A 21,580-nucleotide genomic window follows, 5' to 3' on the forward strand; every position below is an offset into this window, starting at 1 on the left:
TTTATGCAACTTCATGCATCACGTGGATGCCAATCAGTGCATACTCAGCATCTTAGTGGAGGAGTTAGCAGTCGTCTGGGCCCGCGTCTGGGAGGATGATCGGTTGGCGTACTTGCGTGACGGGAGAGTTACAGTCTCGGTTACAGTATACACGTGAGCCAGGTTGTTAAAGTGACTGAACCGTACCCTCACACATGAAACAGACAGACAGAAATGCTGGTCATAGCAGGTGTCTACACAGCACAGTACTACCACTATGCAGCAACAAACGAATGATGGTCGCCGACTGATGATGACCCATGAAGAGCTACTCATGTAAGTTATATTAATAATGCTTATTAATAAACCCTGAAAACTGCCAGGCTCTAGATCTTTATCACTTCTACTTGAAACATCTTCAGCCTTGCCTGTACTGCATGATTGTGCTATAACGCAGTATAGCGATTTTGTTATATACTCTGCAGTTTCAGGTTGGCATTAGGTATGCTGTAAGAAAGGCTTGTTGAGCACAGAATGAGCCGGCCTTTCTTGCAATTTAGCACCAATCAGGAGCAGTAGAATCACCAAAATCTGGAGGACTCAAGTGGCAGATTCAGGTGGGTTTCTGAGGTTTCAATAGAGAATTCAGCTCTGGCAGGTTAACTTCATTTATTAATGACATGCATCACTATTATAACTACCACTGTGTTTCAAGAGCATGCATGCATGCAAGTGCATTGAACTAGCATCCATATGTAACTATTAAACCTTCAGCAACAAATGCAGAGATCTCAGATCCCGGCTGTTGTGGCTCCTCTGGCGCATGCCTAGACTGCGTGTTGCAGGGGATCAAGTCACCACTGGGTCTGGACCGTCTGGGACATTTTCTGCATTCTTCAACATTTCAGTTACATGTTTCTGACTCCCTGTATTCACAGGCTTTAGCCTTCTCACAGGTCCCTAGTGGGATAGCATTTAATAAAAGAATAATAAAAACTCTACTTTCCACCTACCACTACATTAAAATGATCGAGATACTCTAATAGAGCAGTCAAGTAACTACTTTAATAGAGCAATTACAGCTATGGCTTAGTCATAACTTTCCTACAGTTAGTTTTTATTTCATGGATTTAAAAGCAATGGATTTATTTGTGATTGTTAACTAAAATTAGTCTAAAATCCAACCTCAGTGCTTCTACATTCTCAGGCCATGCCCTAGGATGCCTTGTTTGTATCTAGTCACTAGATTACTTTTCAGAAGCCAAATCCTAGATCTACCTCTGGACACTATTACAAAAAGGCAATACAGATCCTTTTTCCTACCTGATGATGAAAGTGAAAAGTCACTGCTACGTAAAGGCTATAGTGTTACATATAGCATTTAAAAAAAAAATTATTAGTTTAAAAATGAAGTAGGGATCTGTGCAATACAAAGCAGTGGATCAAGAGATGAAAGATGATAGCATAGCTCAGTGGGAAGTCCCTACTTTGGCATTGAGCAAAATACTTGTTATAGATAATGTGCATGCAAAGAAGGGACTTTACCACTGAGCTATGCTATAATATCATTCATAACTTGTTTCACTACATTTTATTGCACAGATCCTAACTTCACTTTTAATTTAATTTAAAATACTGGTTTGTTTAGTTTTTGTTGTAGCACCACTAGCTACAATGTAACTTGTGACTGTTGTATTAGAGTATATATCTCGATTCAGCCAAGGGGTGTGCAGCTAGCTAGGCCAATAAGACATAGATTCTCTCAATAATCTATGAATAAGGAGTGATTGTTTACTGTTAAGTAAACAGCTGGATTGTTAAGAAGGTGTGGTCTCCATACTCTATCGATATTAGTCCATCTAGATCTTTAATTGATTGGCGCATGGTTGCAAACCTATTGCGAACAGGATACCAATCGCAAAGTTGCAGATATCTAACTAGTATATCTCTTATAGTAGCGCTGGGATTGAAGCGCTTCCAAAATCCAGCTCTGAAATAATTATGTGGCATTTATATATGCTGCTGAAAGAAAGTGTTGATACGGAAAACTAACACCTCGGTATGGTTTTGTGGATGAAGAAGACAAGCAGCCTGATTGAAGATAAAAGAAAAGACAAGGCGCAGAGGGTCTACACTCGTCGGAACTCCAAAAGGCACATCCCACCGGTGAGTTTGTTATTGTGGCATACAATGGTGGCCATGCGCTGCTTTATTTGGCCTCTAGGCTTGTGAATGTGGTCAGGCAGTGAATTTTGAGTTTTGGAAAATTAAAAAAAATCTTTATCCGGTCACCGGTAAGTGTTTTCTTGTTTTCAATGCTGTATTATTCTGCAAAGGTGATTTTTGTCTTGTAATATTTCTCTAGGATGATTTTTAAAGGCAGAAATATTGGCGGTGCATGTCACTTTTGGGTGATCCCTACTTAAACAGTACTACCGTACTGTTTGATAAGTACAACTAGCTAAATCTCATACATATGAAGAAATTTGTGGACCTTTGCTATACTTTATTCTAGTGATGCCAAAATAATTACAATATGTTATATATCATCATGGTGATATGATACATGCATTACAGTGGAACCTCGATTATCCAAACACCGATTAACCGAACTCTCAATTATCCAAACACCAAATCAGCTCAAATAGGGTATTTTTGTCAAAAAGTGTATGCTTTATTAGAGTAGTTGAGCAAAGCTCAGTATATAAATGTATGGATGTTTAATCTTACATACTTTTGATTATCCGAACACCCTTCCCCCCCAATTAGTTCGAATAATTGAGGTTCCACTGTACTTATATTATCGTGATGTAACTATGGATCGTAATCTGCACATGTAATCTAAAAACTGCTGTTTTACATGCTAAGAACACTTGTACTTCCAAGTTCCTTGTTTTTGGTATTGCCAAGAATATAGTAGCCAACATCTATTAATCACACTACATTTATTGTATTGTATCGGAATAGTATTGGAACTTTCTCCAAAAATATGTTATGAACTCTCTAATTCATTGTATCAGTTATAAACAAAAAAAAATGCTGTATATATAGAGTTGTTTCAGCACATGATCTAGGTTACGTAATTCTTGTAAAACCCATGCATCCGCCATATTGGCACACATACGTAATGCCAATGTGAACAAATCAATAGAATCAGTAGAAGACGTGCGGTGTTGAAGCAAGATACCTGAGCAATCTTCGTACGCTGTAGGTTTGGAGAAGATTGCAGTTTGCCAATCCTAGTGAAGGGAAGCGAGATTAAATTTTGCCAGTCTGCACCAGTCAATGGAAGCTGTCATATCTTGTTCTTCAGACTAATTTTATTACTATGACACAGTTTAAAGCCAGGAAAGGCTACAATCAATTTGTGTGTGGTTGGATAGGTCGAAGTAGTGAGCACAAGGAGAATTGTAGATGATAAATGAATTGCTTTTACTTGTGGTCGAGTGAGTTACAGTAAATCAACCATTGTACCCATGTTGCATGCTGATTGAGGCAGGAACTATGCAATGATTTGAGTTGTCCTGAATGGTTCCATATCAAATGATCGAACCTTAAGATTCAAGTGGTATTGCCCGGACTGCAGATAACTATTAGGAGAACTTATATATACATTATTGCTGGTGTTTCTTTGTGATTATTTCTAATTGGTTGTAGCCTTTCCTGGCTTTAAACTGTGCCATAGTAATAAAACTAGTCTGAAGAACAAGATATGATAGCTTCCATTGACTGGCACGGACTGGCAAAATTAAATCAGGTTCCCCTTCACTAGGCTTGGAAAACGAGTCAATCCCACTCGAGAATTTCTCTATAGATCCTTTGCTTCCTTTCAGCGTACAAAGATTGCTTAGATATCTTACTTCAACATCTTGATGATTCTATTGATTCGCTCGCATTGGTATTACGTATGTGCACCAATATGGCGGACGCGTGGATTTTACAAGAATTACATAACCTAGATCATGTGCTAAAACAACTATACACTACAATGCTCAAACTACTAGTAGTAATAGAAATAATGCAACTGCAGCTCCAAAATGGCTTTGTAATGTGCTCTACTTATTTCATGTGCAAATGTTCGTGTGTCATGAAGTAAAAGTTAACGAGTGGATTGTACAGGAATGTATTCATTGTCCTCTTCATGTGTCCCATCTCTACTATCCTGTATATGAATAGCATAACTAAAACAAATGACATTGTTACTAACCACTGATGTACATGTGCTACTGTGTGATCCCATCACCTTCACAGGAAGGAGTTATTCACATACATTTAGCTATGGACTGTATATGACTGTACCTGCTGCACTGGGCAATCATTCACTTCTTCTTCAATTATTCTCTACACAAATTATTAATGATGACAATATGTAAATATTGGGTTAGTTGCTTACTTCAGTATCACAACTGCCACCTGTTCCATTAAAGTGCATGAATGCTATCACTGAATCTGTACTGCGACGGACAGGAGGTGGTGATGAAGGACCAGTCCAATCTTTTTTACTATCATGTTCCTCAACTGCATCCTGGGGAATTGTAAAAGAATATGCTATACTGAGCTATAATGATATTGATCAATACTTACCACTACGATTCCAGAGTCTGAACTGCTGACTGTACTATTAGATGAAGAGGTTGAGTTGGATAATGATGGTGGACTTTCTTGAGCAAAGTCTAGTGATGAAGGATTACCTTTACCAGGACCTCGTTCAATATCATAAATAACACCACTATCTTCAAATGGATAGAGTTTTTTCTGAATTCCCCTTGCGACTGGCTGACGCTCACTTGATATTTCAAATCCATCTCTTTGTACCACTTTGGTAGTAGCTACTGTATATTATTATACATAATAACCTATTTTATTGAACAGTCTTACCTTTAGTCCTTAACATGTACATCCCACCAATCACTACTACACTGACAATCAGTAGCAAACATAGTAGCAGCTGTGTAGTATTGTCTACTTTAGGGGACCAGCCAACTCGTATGCCAAACACTTGCAGCAAAGTAGCTGGTATGCTTACTGTTGAATGCACTGAGCAATTGGTTATCTTTAAAAGTGCTTGATCATCTGCAACTGTTTTGTTGGGTGCAAAACATTTTTGATTTTCAGTCATAAATACTGATTCTCCATTCTTCTTTCTTACTGCATCAGTACATTCAACCTTGTTAAGTTGATTTCTGAATGCTGTAAAAAAGAATTCCGAACTGCTGCTACTGTTGTTCCAGTTGGACCAAAGTGGAAATAATATGTTTGTCAAAGGAAGAACAATGAAAGTATGGCAGTTTGGTGATGTATCTACTGATGGTGGTGCAATGGTATATGTCACTACAGGAATGTTGAATGATGTATTGGCATCTTTATGATAGTGACCAGGAATACATCTGAATAAACAACATCTATGTGCATCTTCCAATGTCTGTCTACTGCTTTTCCCATTAAACAAACCCCAATATTGTAACTTGTCACAGTGTTTTGATTGATGTTTTGCATCAATACTATATATCTTCGCCCACGAAAAAAACACTTCAGAAAAAGGTTTAATTTGTTCTTTTTTCACAATATGTGTCTCATCTTTTAACCAAGTCTCATTTTGACAACCAACAAATTCTTGTACTACAAAGTCAGTAATCATGTTACATACTGGTGTTAAACTGATACATATCTCACTGAATATCAGTATAAGTACTAAATCATGTGGGGGATTACTGTAGTGTGGCAATATGTGCTGTCCATTTAACCCACAATCTCCTTTTAATAAAAGTGTACTAGTAGTACAATATCTCTTATTGACTCGCAATAGTCTTATCCACAAAATCATTTTGTCATCAGCTATTATATAAACATAGCCACATTCACTAGTTACTCCATGATGTTGATGGTCTACTGGACTACTCACGGTCTGTCTAACTACTTCAGTGGTGTTTGGAATATTAGTATACTCCTTGTATGCTACAGTATCAGTTGTGCTATAGATGGCTGTGGTGTCAAGTCTAGTCATACACAATACATACCAAGGACAGTCATGATGTAACAGACATGTGTAAAGTTTGTTTGTGACGTGTTCCCTCATTGATAACATCTTAACGTAATCCGTAACACTTACTACCATCTTCATCAATGAATTCACAGAACAATAGGCATTATCAGCAATGACGTACACAACTGTGTTCTTTGTATTGCATGGTGATGAAATCTCAAGTTCAGTGGCATTAAGACCTGTCACTGTTCTCTTTATCTTCACCAAATGTTGATAGCAAATAGCGTGATGCTGTACTGGTGCAAATGTGTAGGTACTCTTGTGTATTAATAAAGCATCTTGCTCTTCAAGGATGATGTGATCAACAATTGAATATAGTACAACATAAAGAAATGCAGCAGAGTCAGTTTTAACTGTAGGGTATCCATCAGTCACTACGAAACAAGGATAAACTAGGCTACACACACACCTCAAAGGGTCATAATTGTAAAATGAAGACGTACTGTAATCAAAACATTTATCAATTGACATAACCATTAAGCAAAAGTTATGATTTAGAGGTTTTATCCAAATATTATCTGAAGGTAGTACAGAAGACATAATGATAATGCTGTTATTCCTTTGCAGCAGTAGTGAAGCAAGTACACTATCTGTACCACCTGACCACATAATTAGCTCTTTGGAATGGTTACACGGGAATGACTGGTCTTGATTTGGTCTCATAAGTGATTCTTCTTCCTTGCTTACTAAACATGTTGACTTCTGCACTATTATACACTTATTATCCGGTGGCATGAAATAGTTGGAGACTTCAGTGATAAATTCTTTGTTCCAAATACAACAGCATAATTTATTCAAGATAAGTTGCTTCCCATTAAATGACTGGAGAGATGGTAACTGCAACACAAACCTTATTCATAATAATGCAGTCTTGTTAAGTTGAAATACTGTGCTACAGTAGTTAAGGACTGTTGTAGTAAAGTTAAGTTTAACAGGTGCTTCATCACAGTTAATAAAGCAGATGCTTTTCCAAGATTGAGTTTGCAGCTTGCATTCGCATAGATCACCACATCTTAATACTCTGGTATTACAAGAATATAAGCTATTCACCACAAATCTGTTAGACTGGTGTTGGACTAACCATGACTGTGAAGCCATCCTAGACAACATTGCATTATTGAATATACAATGTGTGATTGGAGTCTTCAGTTTTTCAACTGGTTTGCTATAGTTGGCATGGTCCTGAGTTTGTAGTATTGTCATTGAGTAGTCACCATTGATAGTTGCACAATACTGATAATGCGTTAAATCACATTGTAGCACTGGTAAATTTACTAAACTGCTTAAGAAAGATGTGTTGATGGCTGAATGCTTACAGCAGTGGGTCAAAATTACTTGTAGCATGACAGTGTTTGGTGTCTCAATACACAAATTCCATTCAACTACTAATCCTCTGCAGTCACTAAGCATAGTGTGACATAAACAATATTTACAGCAACAATTGATTGTCGTATTGTTGCATCTCACTCCAACTGAACTGAACTGAATTGAGTGTACAAGTACTGGAATACAGTTGTATAATCCCCATGATATATTTCTTATCTGCAACTTTTCATGTATGTCAATTTTAGCATTAGTTTTCAAAGCAGCTTTGCAATAGTGACTGCAAATTGGATCAAAATTATCAGAACATTCTCTGTAACAGCTAGCATTAATCAAACCTCCAATTGCATCCATCTCTCTATATTTACAGACAAGTTGATAAGTAGCACCATTAATGAAGAACAGGTTGGGGTCAGGGATCTCACCTCGTGTTGTATTCTGATGAAAAAATGTTATGGTACACAAATGTTCATTGTAACTCTGTGTGGGTAGTGAGACACAACACTGGTAGCAATACCAGATGTTAACATTACAGAAATTCCAAACAATTTTTTCTCTGGCTGGTGATGAATACTGCAAACATATCAACCTCGTATAATTAACCTGGACATTAAACCACCAGAACGATTCGCTTGTTTCTAATGTTGTTCGCTCATACAATTTTCTGTGAGATATTGACTGTAAACATATAGTTGTGTTTGTTAAAGTGGATTCAGGTATATCTGTAGCTAGCACAGTGATGTTATCAACTGCACCATTATCTTCCAGCACAAAATAAACCCTGTTGTGATGTTCTAGTTCAGTTGGGTTATCTATGTTGTGCCACAGTGTCAAGTTTACAATTACTTTTGTCAAATATGCTAATAGCTCCAGGTGAGGTGGGCTTTCCATTTGTAAAGTCGACAAATTCATATCACTATTGCATTCAAACAGTGTTGAAGGCATTAGGTAATGTAACTCAGAAAAACCCCAATAATTAGGAATTGCGAAAAGCTGTACTTGTAAGCTATGGGAGTCTACTAATTCATTTGTAAAACCATCTTTGCAATTTAAGTTCATATTTGTAACACTTTCATGTGCAGACTCTGCATTGACAATGGCTTTCATTGCATGTTGTGCCTCATGTTTAGCATATCTCTGAGTGGTTCTTTCTTTGTTCCCATGCAGCCATGTACTTTGAGAAATATTGTTAGTAATTGTGCAGTTGGCAACAGATACGTCTTTATAGTTGGTAGAAGCTGTCGTATTAAAGACAAGATTTTGATAAGCAGCACCATTAACGCAAATACACTGAAGCATGTGTAAGTCACCTGGTGTAGCATTCTGACATAACGTTATGATGCAGGAATATTCATTGTAACTTTGTGTGGGTAGTGGTGGAACAAAATACTGGTAGCAATACAGCATGTTAACCTTACAGAAATGCCAAACAGTATCTTCTCTGACCAGTGACACCTTGTCCATATGCTGCAAACATACTACCAACCTCATGTAATTAAACTGGACATTAAACCAACAGAGTACTTTGCTTGTTTCAAATGCTGTTCGTTTACGCAATTGTCTGTGAGATATTGACTGTAAACATATAGTTGTGTTTGTTAAAGTGGACTCAGTAGCTAGCAGGGTGATTGCACCATCATCTTCCAGCATGCAATCAATACTATTGTTGTTATATTCTAACTTAGTGTGGAAATCTAGGCTGTGCCACAGCATCAAGTTTGCAAGTGCTTTTGTTGAATAAACTGGTAGCTCTGGGTGAGGTAAGCTTTCCAGTTGCCAAGTTGATAAATTCATATCACAATTGCATTTAAACAGTGTTGAAGGCATTAAGTAATGTAATTTACAGAACTCCTGGTAGTTAAGTATTTCAGATAATCCTTCAGGCTGCAGGTAATGGAACTCTACCAATTCAGCTGTAAAACTCTCTACATAGGTTAAGTTCTGATTTATAACTCTTTCATGTGCAGACTCTGCAGTGACATTGGTTGTCGTTGTCTTCTGATCATGTTGTACCTCGTGTTCAGCAGATCTTTGAGTGGTTCTTTCTGTGTTCCCATGCATCCATGTACTTTGAGAAATATTGTTAGTAATTGTGTAGTTGGCAACAGATACATCATTGTGGTTGGTAGAAACTGCATTGACTATCGTATCACAGCAGCTGAATTTTGACTTCTTTGTGCTGTTGTACAATAACTGTATTGGCAACATTGTCTGATGCAACCTGCTATGAGGCTGCAAGGGTTGTTCATAATCTATCTTTAATGTTTCCTGCTGGTATCCATTCAGAGTTGATAGCTTACAGGTAGTGGTAGACAGTTCAAGTGGCTTTATCCTAACAATGCATCGCGGTCTATAGGCATACCAGTTGTCAGTAAATACTACAATTAGTTGACAAATAGAAACTAGTGTACTATTGTTCAACCTCCTTTTTGATATTACTGCATAAATTTGTTTCTTAGTAATGCCACCAGTTGTATGCGACATTTGACTGGATCTCCAGGTTGTTGTATTTGCGCCAGTAAAACTTGCTGTATGATGTTGTAAATTTGCTGAATACATGCTTAGCTTAGTGTTATTATTCTGCGTGTTGTAATCCGTACTATAATTGTTTGATTGCAGCAACCAACATGAATTAGATATGTTTGACGACATTTCACTCTGTTGAATTTCTGCACGAACTTCTAATTGGGTGAAATTGCTCCTGTCACCTTCATGTGGGGATTCCCCAGTTGCATTATTTGTGTACACCTCCAGTGTACTACTGTAGTCAAAGCTAGCATTTCTGTAGTTCTGTTCTGTAGTCAGGCTATATAAATACAACAGGTCTGATGTAAAATTAGCAGATGCATGATGTTTTGCTTGGCACTTGTAAATCATACTGCTATCCCTATCCTGTGCTTGGCAGTTGCTGGTCATGTTCCATGATACAGTGGTGGTAAGCTGTGGTAGCATTAATTGGAAGTGTTGTGTTGACATGTGTTTCTGAGGTATACAAGGTACATATTCAATTTTGATGAGCTGAATATGTATTGCAGTCTTCAGAATTCGAGCTTCTTGACAGTTAAATACTAGTACATGTAACTGTTGCATGTGCAACTTGACCATAATATAAGACCGTTGTGTCTCCTGTAGTATTCTTAGTGAACTGCTATGGTTGTGCAAAATCTGATATTTCGGAAGGCATTCAACTAAAGCGCTTGTGGTGATGTTTTTAAATGTGATGTCCATTTCAGGCAAATCTGTCGTACTGAACAAAATATTTTTGTTCACTGTAAGGCTGCATGCCTTGCATGAATCAGCGTGTCCATCTATAGCTACATAAGCCTCATGTTGCCAAATACCGAATGTTGTACTAGTAGTAGCATACTGGTGAAACAACTCTGGGAAAATAATCAACGTATCATTGAAGCTGCTTTCAAGATTCCACATTGTTCCTGTTCTATTACAAAGTACAGAGTTCAACCTGCCATGGTAGCCACTGTTGATGTTGCTGCCAATCTGTAGCAAGACCCATCCAATTACTACACTTTCAACCACCATGACAGTAAGCAAACTGAAGAATGTAATTAAAGCACAGTGATTATCCCCTTTGTTGTTGATGTCACCATGTCGGTGACCACCTCTGTCACCATCACCACCACCACCTCTGTCGCCGTCACCACCACCACCTCTGTCACCATCACCACCACCACCTCTGTCGCCGTCACCACCACCGCCACTGCTGTCACCACTGTTGTTATGATCATTATCATCACTGTCATCACTGCTATTTCCATCTCCAGGATTACCTCTTCCTGCAAAACCACTCTTACGAGTTGGACTGGCACTGGTTTTATCCTTTTGTTGCGACATTAAAGCAAGCTTGCCAGCAGCTTTTACTTCCATTGGTCCTTTGTATGTCTCAAAGTAGCTTTCTGTGCTTTTTTGGACATCTTTCTGGACTATATCCAGAGTGTAGAATTTGATGTGATCATTCAAGACGGGAGCCTTTTCCTCAATCTTATTGTAGATTAATACATTGTTAGTGATAATGCTATTATAATACTCCTCAACGCCATTGAAAGAAGAGACACTTCTACGTTGGTGTTTTCTTAATGCAGGCACCTCATCATCAGCTTTGTTATCCTTACCCAACTTGGTTTCATCTTTGACATCTTTAGATTACAGAATACATACCATGTAAGTGAGGTGTCACTATGTTACATGTCATATGCACAAAAATCACTTATATAAAGACAGTCAGAGCAATAAAATGCAAATGGTTTCAACCAATTTCTTTGCTCCATGTGTAAACTTATTGACACCCCAAAAGAAGCTATTTGATACACAATACAAATTTATATATTCCCCAGACTATAATTGAAGTTCTTATTGATAGTTATTTTTATTCTTTCCCTTGGTGCTGCTGTATGTATCTTCAAACTTATTAGCATTAATCCATGCACTCATCACCATAACCACCATATAGCAGAACACTCTTAGCATAACTTCAGTAACAATACATGCATAATGGTTTTCCATGCGTACTTCAGTCTGTTACACTGATTACACTCTGCCACAATTTGTATTCTATTAAGCACCAGATGTCACTCAAAATACATCGCTGGTCTCTAAAAAAAACCCTAGTTGCTATAAAAATTTCATGCTTGGAAACAAAGATGAAATTAAGGGCAATTTATGTAGAAAACAAGTTGTCTTCAAGTAACAACCACAAAAATCCTTGCCTTTAAAATCTTGAGTATAAATTACATACATAAGTGGATGTGAGTACACTGTAGGGGGAGAGGAATGCAAGAGACTTGAGTTAGGTTTGTAAAAAAACAAAAAAAAGGTGACGAAACAACCAAATGAACAAAGCTACCAGATATAGAGCTTGAAATATAAGAGATCCACCCCAAACAAGTGCAGTCTTAAAAGGCCAGGATTAAAATGGTTGGGGAATCAAAGGTGGCAGCCAAAAATGGAAGTCAATGTTAACTTGGGATAAAGTCTCTAAAATTTAACATGTGAACATTCAAACTGGTGCAGAATTCTGCTATTAAACTTGTCCTATTTTGAATTGCCAAACAGAGCTATATGTATGCATTAAAATTACCTTACAGTGGCTCCTGATAGTAACACACATTGGCCAGAGTGTGTAACATGCTTCTTACAATTGGGATGCATTATACACCAGTTACCGTGTGTCTTGATATGCCACATCAGTATGTTGTACTACCATAATTATTTTCATCACATTGTATTTGCTTATAGTGTAAAGGAATATTCAATGAAGTATCCTCTAACCATGCAAATAAAAAAAGCTACTGACAACAGAAAAGGATACGGAAAACAGGCTTGTTTTCACTACCATCATTAATGGAATACTAGTAAAAGGTAGTGGGGATTAAGGTATTTGTTGTATATGTTGAATTTTCCTCACAATTCTTTAAACTATAATGACTTTAGTGATCAATTGTCAACCACTATGCAACTATATTCCATGAAGCATTCAATGCACACCAAAGCTTATTATTTTAATGACACTTCAAGTACAAGTAGAATCTGTGCCTATACCTTAATGCATGGTAAAATGACTTGTTTCATTCCATCTGTATCCAAAGTGGACCATGTGTATTTTAACTCAACAACGATAGATTAATTAATAACTTCATGTCGACCACCCGCAGTTTTTCCCTTTGCCAATAGTAACTACATTAACAGAGTAGACTAGTAATGCATACTATTAGATTCCACAATCATCAAGGTTAATATCCATATTATGGTATTGTCTATAACAATGGTGTGGTAACATTCTATAGTTTTTGTGAAATGGAATAATTATGAAGAAGACTTGTCTCAAACAGACCACAGTGCTACTACTTATTACAAATTCTCTGTCTCCATGTCCAGAGTGTGATTTAAGGTTCATTCTATAGTTAAAGTAGTTAATGGCTTTTTCTCATGATTAAGTGTAGTGCTCACAATTGAAATTAAGAAATCCTATAGCTGAATGATCATTGGAGTAGACAAAGAATTGGACAGTGTTTACAACAAAAAAGGATGAATACAGCTGCAAGCCAAATGGTTATTGGGTCTGTTTAAAATGTTAAATCTTCACTACTGACTATGCAATTGTCTCCAATAGAAAACAGTTGATTGTACTTTTTTATAGAGTACGTGACTTCTTTGTTAGAATACCTGATACAAAAATTAATACTCAAATTCCTTTGCCAAATGGTTTTGTAGTGAGCGCTGTACAGTTTCTACATGGAGCAGTTACACTCAAATTTGTATGCGTTGCCTATCAGGCATTCCTGAAGTGAATTCACTCCAGTTTGGTATGTGAACTCTCAAATTGCAGAATTCCACTATAAAATTTGTCTTATTTGGTAGACAGCACAGAGCTATGTGCATTAAAATCACCTTACTATGGCTCCTATTGCTATACAGTGTAGCATGCTTACTTCTTGTAGTTGGGCTACATTACACAAATAAAATAGAAAAGGATGAGGAAAATGGGTTTGTTTTCTTCACTATCATTAATATGTAATTTTCATTTTATTTCACACTTTTGCATTAAACTATCGTTTTAGTTGTATGTGAAGTAATCATGCCAAGTCTCAAATACACAACTAAACTATACAATGATTGTCTTAATGACCACTGGTTGTAGTAATACACCTGCTTAGGCCATAAAAAGTTAATTATATGTTTGTCTGGTCATTTTTTGTTTACTGAATGAATAATTACCATACAATGGTTGTGAAAAGTTTATGTCTTATAGACACTCTTTTCTTGTATAACGATGTGCTAACTTTTTAACTCAACCATGTTTGTCGCTGTAATTCCATATTCCATGTATATCAAACGTAACAAAAATAGAAATTAAAAAGTCACCTGGTCAATTTTGGGGTGTTGGTGAGACCAGAAACATATGATTAACTTTTCACAACCTTACCACAGTTAAACTATTATACAAAAAAGTGTAAATTTTATTACTATGTGGTCAGATTTGTGGTGGAGTCCACTTGTGATTAGTACCATGAACTTTTGACTAGACAAAAAATTTTCGTTCTGATGATACAGTACAGTAGCACTGTATAATAAAGGTTTGCACTTTCTCACAAATAAACATATTGGCCATAAACCAGCCACACAATACCTTCATGGTACCTTGGTAGTATTGGTGAGGTATAACCAAGTGCCTTCAGTATGACATAAAATGCTTCCAATAGGTTGCTACGAAATTTTAATTTTAATGGAATCATACAGTACTATTGTACTGTATAGTGGGGACCACAAAGGTTTGGGCGTGGCCCATGAAAAACCATCACCCAAAATCCAGCCTCACTTTTCCCTGATGATGATAAAGCAGTATCAGTTAATGGTTAGGTTAAACTAAGCCCAAACAAGCCTTCAGATCAATCCGAAACGTTTTCACAAGTTGCTATGAAATTTTTTTTTTAATTATTAAACGTAATTTTGGGCTAAGGCTACAGGCTTGATTTTTTTCACTGCTCGATGTTGCTTCAGCCAGACACGTGCCTTTTGGCATACTGCAGTACGTACAATGCATTCTTCATGAACTTACCAGTGTCCTCCTTTGTGTCCCATTCATCTTTGCTGACAGTAGGCCTGAGTCAATATGCTCCAAAATGTTTTCAACAAAATTTTCACCTATTATGCTCTCCAGTGTTCCCATTATGCTTGCATTATGCTGCTAGGTTAGCAACATTTCTTAAAATTATATTGGAACATTGTAATCAGTGAATGCTCTATTAGAGCATGTTACTACAAAGTTACTGTTCTATTAGAGAGTATCGATCTAAGTACAATGCTGCATTTGAGTGTTCTATTGCAGTTTCCACTGACTGCTCTATTAGGAAATATCGATCTATTTTCATGAAATTAAGCTCTATAGTTTGAAATATCCACCTAATATGCCAGCATTATTCTGGTATAGCACTCCAACCCATTATGCTTTTTATTATGCTGGCATATTTGACACAGGTCTAGCAGACAGCGAGAGGTGTACATTTGGCAGTGGTATGTGATGGCTTCCCTTCATAATGGAAATTGTCTGTATTTTTCATAGTGGCTACTTTGATTGCAGAGGTGTTTTTCGAACAGTTCTTGATTCATAATACTTTGTAACGGGTTGAACATAGCTGAAAACGAAGCGTAAAGGATACTTCACTATTCAGACGATAATTGATTGCTGGGACACGCAGCGCCATTTCATTCTTTTGATGCGGTATGCGTGGATTCACCAGTCACAATAATTCTATTTTACAAAAAAGTTAACAAACAAGTACACAAAAAAAATAGGAATTTTCAACTAGAGTAGGGACCATAGCATGTCAATAAAAAAGTACTGAAACAAGCTGGAATACTGCACGATATTAAATCACAGTAAAACAATAAGAAGTGTTATATCCCTACTGTGCTCAAGATACCATAATGGAAATGCACAGTAGCTAGGGATATAACACATCTTATTGTTTCACTGTGATTGAATATCAGGCACTACTCCAGCTTGTTTCAGTACTTTTTATTGATGTACTATGGTCCCTACTCTAGTTGAAAATTCCTAATTTTTTGTGTACTTGTTTTCTACTGATTAACTGACAAATACCTTCAGATAAATGTAATTCAATGATGGCTAAAGCTACAGACTTCACTGTTTGATGTCAATTCAGCCTGACGGATGCCTTTGGCATGCCGCAGTACGTACAATGCATGGATCATTATCTTACCACTTCTCTTCATTGACAGCTCAAGGTGTTGATTCAAAGTGACTGGATTGATTGCAGAGGTGCCTTCTCTTACTGTTCTTTGTTTGTAATGCTGTGTAACAGGCTGAACACAGCTGAAAATAGGTACTTCAGTATTTCAGTACTTTATACGTAGTTGGCTCAGACAAAACAGTTTCTTTCATTTGCAGGTCACCAGTCGTAATAGTGTTACTACAAGTACAAGGAAAAATTAGGAATTCTAATAGTTCAATTATGGATCATAGAAATAAAAAGTAGTGAACCAAGGGAGGTTGCCACACTTGAAGATGTACTAGTGGACATTTTTCAGATATATAGTGTAGGGAAAATGTCCACTAGTATATTTTCGGGTGTAAGTGACCTTCCTTGTTTCACTACTTTTATTTCTTTGATCACTAATTGAACTTGAAATTCCTAATTTTTCCGTGTACTAGGATGTTACATATAAGTTGTTAGCACAATTGTGTGTTAATAAATTCTTTAGGTCTGGTGAAGGACAGGCTACAGTTTGACACTGGAATTGTTTGCTAGATCAATTGGGAATACCATCTGATCATTTATGTGATGAGGAAGTCTCATAAAAACAACAGAAACTAAGGTTCACTAGATACCTGAGTAAGGAAGTTTTCTTAACTGCAATGAAACAAAGGAATAAGAACCTTCAAATATACATGTTGTATATGGGTGTGTACTCCAATGTCTTGATAACTACTGGTGTAACTATGCAATTGATGGATATTCAGCACTAATTAATACAAGTAAGATAATAGTCTTAGTGAACGGCTAAACGTATAGCTAATACCCTTTAGCTCTTTTAAAATTTATTCAAACAGTAAGTTCACATCTAAATTTGAACCTAATCATCCCAAAATATGAGCTCTGAAATATTGACTCATTTTCTGTTTTCTTCTGTTTTGCTAACTTTTAAAACTGCTGGAAACACAAATGCATTACCCAACTGCCTTGAAATTTGGCACTCATAAAAAGCGTTCGAGAACAAATCTCAAGCATATAATAATAATATGCCACCATGGAATGGAAACTACTAGTTATAGGTTGTTTCACACTTCATATGCCCCTTCAAAACTTCACACAGTTGTTTCGACAAAACAGCCTTCAAGAGAAATGTATTTTTACAGCAAGTTTTGAGGCTCTTTTTGCATAAATGGTACAAAAATGAGTTGAAAAACTGACCCCCTGTATGCCAAACTACACAATTTCATGGTATGAATTGTGCAGTGCTACTGCTGAGTGTATGTGCTTCTAGTTTGGCCAGACAACTTTGTCACTAAAGTCTGCCAAAGAAGTTGTGGGCAGGTGTACTTTATTACACGTCATGCACAACACAATTAGGTAAAGTTGTAGTAGCAGTAACTTTTGTTGAGGTGCAAATCCAGCCTAGGGTCACTGTTCTTGTACAAGTCTGAAATATGGGGAAATTTCTATTCCACAGGGGTATATTGCCTATGGTTTGAAATTAGTGTTTGGTTGCTTTGCTAATATCAGACAAGTATGCCTTCCCCTTGCTACAATGATCAACACTTATAGATCTCCAACCTTACTTCTCATGTCTAGAGAAGTTATCCAACCCAAGGAGGGCAAAGCCAGAGATCCCTCTGTGCTGTATATGTATGCTGTAGTAATTGTTCTTCTAGGTTGTGGTACACTGATGATGTCTGTGTTGTGGCAGTGATCAAGATTTGTGCCTTTGGTGGAGGCAGCCATGCTGAAGAATCTCCTTTTTGTTATACTTTGTGAATGCCTAGCTCCAAATCCTAGGTTGGCCTTTGCACCCTCCAACCCTAGCTTGGCTGGAACTCACCTAATGTTCCAATTAGTGTAGCTTGTGGTGGCACTTACTGACACTAACAGACAGTGTCAATAGCCACTGCATAACAATCCCATCCTCATTTCCCTGGCCTATATTGATGAACCTGGTTGTGATCCTTTCGCAGTGATATATAGGGTTTAAGAAACTTTGCCCACCATTTTTTTTGTTACATCACCAGTTTAGTAATATTACATCATCAGGATACACGATGGTGTGTCATGTGGCCAAATTTTCTTTTCGCACACTTTAGAAAAATTGTAATAAATAGTGCATGCTGTAGTCGATTGACTTCAAATTTGGAGGGCAGTAAGAGCACAATGCAGCACTTTTACAGTCCAATTTTCATACAGATCAAACTAAGAATAATGGGATTATGCACGATTTAGAAACTTTCAAAGCAATTTGTTGTTAATCCACTTGATGGAATAACTTGAAAATCAGTCTGTACATGAAGCTACTATCGTAGTGCAAACCTTTTGTGGTTTGAAAGTACTGAGAGTATTAGCTAAGGAGACATAAAGTAAAACCAAGCATGTGAAAAAAGTGCGATCGAGATACTCTAATAGAACAGTCACTGAGAAGTAAAAAAAAGATGCACAAAAAAAATTTCTCCAGGGTTTGAACCAGAGACCTCCACACCTATATACCCAAGCCCTTACCACTCTGCCACTGCTGTCAGTTGCTCACCTCACTCAATTTCTACCTTTTTGAATGAAAGTTCTAGTTTAGTACACTAGAATGATAACTATTCTAGAACATTCTACATGCGTTATATTGAAGTGCTCAGAAAAAAATTATGTTCTATTAGAGTACTGCAAAAATTGCCTGTTGTACAGCCAAGTACAGGCGGGCCAACATACTCGTTTTATGGAACCAGAAAACACCGTTTCATGTATCCATTGCAGCCTCTTACAGGTGAGGATGGAGCTCATGTAGACGTTTCTGCTTCAGGATTCAGGGAAGGTAAACATCAGAAGGCATTTTTTGATGTCAAAGTGTTTAATCCAAATGCACCTTCGTATCATGGTACACAAGTCTAATCCTCACTTTATCTGCAACACTTTGAATGTGAGAAACAACGACGTATGAACAACTTATTAGGGAGTTCTTTTACTCCACTTGTATTTTCAACATTAAGGGGTGGTATGGGTCATGCTGCTGCTGTATTTTACAGAAGACTTGCTTTCCTTGTCTCTTCAGGAGGAGTTGTCATGTAGTTCTGTGTAGTGATGTGCGATAATCATGAATAATCGATTATCCTGAAAAGTCATTGTTGTTATTGAGAAAATTTTCATTATCATGATCATAGGAAATTTCTGGATACTTCTGTAAACTACATCAAGGCCTACCACATAGGCTGGCTTTGGAACTTGCAATTACAAAAAGAAGTGATATCCACACAAAAACAGCCAAGCTATGAAAAAAGACATGGCCTTAAAAAGCCTGGGTGAAAAAAGTTGTGAAATCAAAGGTGGCAGCCAACAAATGGCTGCAATGATGTTAATGCTAATAAATTTTAATGCAATGATGTTAATGCTAATAAATTATACTAATGGCAGTGTGCATTGTTAAAATTTATTAGTTACCTTAAGGTGACTAGATTTAGTGATATACTAGATTTAGCAAATTTGGTGGTTTTTTCACTAAATTTAGTACATGTGCTAAACCTGCAAACTGTATGGTTAATTAATTACATCAATTCACAAATTCATAAAATCGCTAAATTTTGTATGCGCTAATTTCGCCAATATACAAATTCATTAAATTTAGTCACCTTAAGGTATTAACATCATGCAGCCATTTGTTGGCCGCCACCTTTGATTTCACAACTTTTTTCACCCAGGCTTTTAAGGCTGCATCTTTTTTCACAGCTTGGCTGTTTTTGTGCAGATATAGTTTACTTGAACACAATGTAAAAAATGTACTGATAGTCTGACCCAGTGGTTTACACTAATTTCATTATGCTTTAGTCATGCCCATGCACTATATATTTATTATTATAGTTCCATAGATAGCTAATAGAGGGCACTAATGTGCCCTCTACTACCTAAGGAACCAATTCTCATGATTCCAAAGGTTCAGCTTTAGCTAGTAAACCTATAGTTGTTCAGCCCTTGTATTTAAGTTACCAGGGGGGCATGGCCCCCACACTTTTGGGGCCAAGTTACTCCAGTAGGTTGAAAAATCAGCCAAAGCTATATACACAGAAATGCAGTCAGAAGTTTAAACAGAGAGTGAAGGGAGTTATGTAGCGTAGTGGGTGTTGATCAGTTTGCAGTTGATTGGTTATTGACCCCAACACTCTGGAAATTGTTCCTACACTCTTGCATTTAACTATGTCTAAAAGTGGTTAGGGCTCTGATGTACTATGAAATGTGACGAGATCAAGCTCAGGAATCTCTGAATATTTTTGTGTTTTACAAGTTTTAATTGAGTTAAAGTCACAAACAGGCATCACGAAATTAGTGCCCTTTTAAAGCCAACTGTATACAGAGACCTTCTCAAAAAATTTTATGTGACAATACAGATGTGCCTTCAAAATAGCTAACCATTTGGGCCGACTTGGCATCAAATTGTGATGAAGGAACACCATAGATAATTATATTTTGTAGTATATAATATCTATGGCTGTATGATAGTCAATAAATTATAGAAGGTCTCACAGCCCTCTATAATCTATGCTGAAACCACAAAAATAATAATTATCCTTGCCACGAAAAGGAAGTGAATGCCTAAGTTCCTAGGTATACTCAGTGATGTATCTACACCCAAGCATACCCTGGCATTTGCCTGAGCATCAGCTCACCTTGCCTGGGCATCAGAAAATTTTCTGGCATGGCAGCTATGCATGAAAATACACTGTTCACCATTTATTAATTACAATTCTACCCACTAGGGTACCATTGACTGTAGTGAACGCTTGCAGCCAATTCTTGCATGGAAAATAAGCACAGAGTGTTTAATTAAGAGTCTGACTTCTGATAATAGCTCCATAGATTACGGGTTACTATATTTAAATCTGAAAAAACAGAGACGTGCTGCCCAAAATAAGTAGTGCCAATTTGTAGTCTTATCGAAGTGATGATAGTTTGGAGATTGCCTGTATATAGACTGCATGAAGTGAAAAATACTCAAGACGACTAGCTGTTTGGCTACTTGATTTCAACAGGTAGAGGTCTAATGCTGAATAATCAGTGCCCGGATTTAGTGTGATACAACTATGAGGAAGGAATGTCAAGGGAATAACGTGAGAGAACTGTTGACGATACTTTGTTGGACCACCCAGCAGGGTGTGTGGTTGAATTGGCGGGTGGTTGCAGGGAATGGATGCCCCCACTGAGTATGTAGATGAATCTGTGTCATGATGGTTTTGTGATCCACACAAGTACAAGAAATCTATCAGTTCAGTAGTATTGTTCATTATGAGTTGGAAGTATCCTTTTGTGTGGCATGTGACTCGTGCTGCAGTCTCACAATCGATACATGCATCGTAGCTAGAGATTAGTACGGTGTGATTGTAGACTGATGAGCTATTCAATATGCATACGGATAAGAGTTAATAACTGTAGTTAGCCATGCCATGCACTTGAAAACAGGAATTTGATGAATGCACGTATGAACCCACACAGGTTGTTCACTGGACTAGGT

At 37.2% G+C, this 21,580-nt stretch overlaps 2 protein-coding genes across 7 annotated transcripts in view; one reads left to right on the forward strand and one right to left on the reverse strand.

The window, feature by feature from the left end:
- Window positions 1-16,858, forward strand: part of LOC136248929 (uncharacterized) — a 43,376-nt gene extending 26,518 nt beyond the window's left edge. Inside the window, exons 1-4 of one of the 6 annotated variants that reach the window (XR_010697924.1) lie at window positions 66-153; window positions 204-315; window positions 12,599-12,721; window positions 16,586-16,858. The gene's annotated coding sequence lies outside the window, so the exon portion shown is untranslated. Of the gene's footprint in view, window positions 1-65; window positions 316-470; window positions 597-9,643; window positions 11,525-12,598; window positions 12,737-16,585 lie in introns of those variants that run through there. The other 5 variants (XR_010697920.1, XR_010697921.1, XR_010697925.1 and 2 more) reach the window with 5 other exon arrangements.
- On the reverse strand, window positions 3,892-7,545 carry LOC136251658 (uncharacterized). The gene is made up of 6 exons (XM_066044108.1): window positions 4,858-7,545; window positions 4,564-4,811; window positions 4,373-4,504; window positions 4,279-4,320; window positions 4,187-4,222; window positions 3,892-4,141 (listed from the first exon to the last, which is right to left on the reverse strand). The coding sequence occupies exons 1-6, from the start codon at window positions 6,755-6,757 to the stop codon at window positions 4,079-4,081; spliced, it is 2,421 nt and encodes an 806-aa protein (XP_065900180.1). The 5' UTR covers window positions 6,758-7,545; the 3' UTR covers window positions 3,892-4,078.
- Window positions 16,859-21,580: the final 4,722 nt, after the last annotated feature.

This window comes from Dysidea avara, chromosome 3 (assembly GCF_963678975.1).
Source record: "Dysidea avara chromosome 3, odDysAvar1.4, whole genome shotgun sequence".
Taxonomy (NCBI): domain Eukaryota; kingdom Metazoa; phylum Porifera; class Demospongiae; order Dictyoceratida; family Dysideidae; genus Dysidea; species Dysidea avara.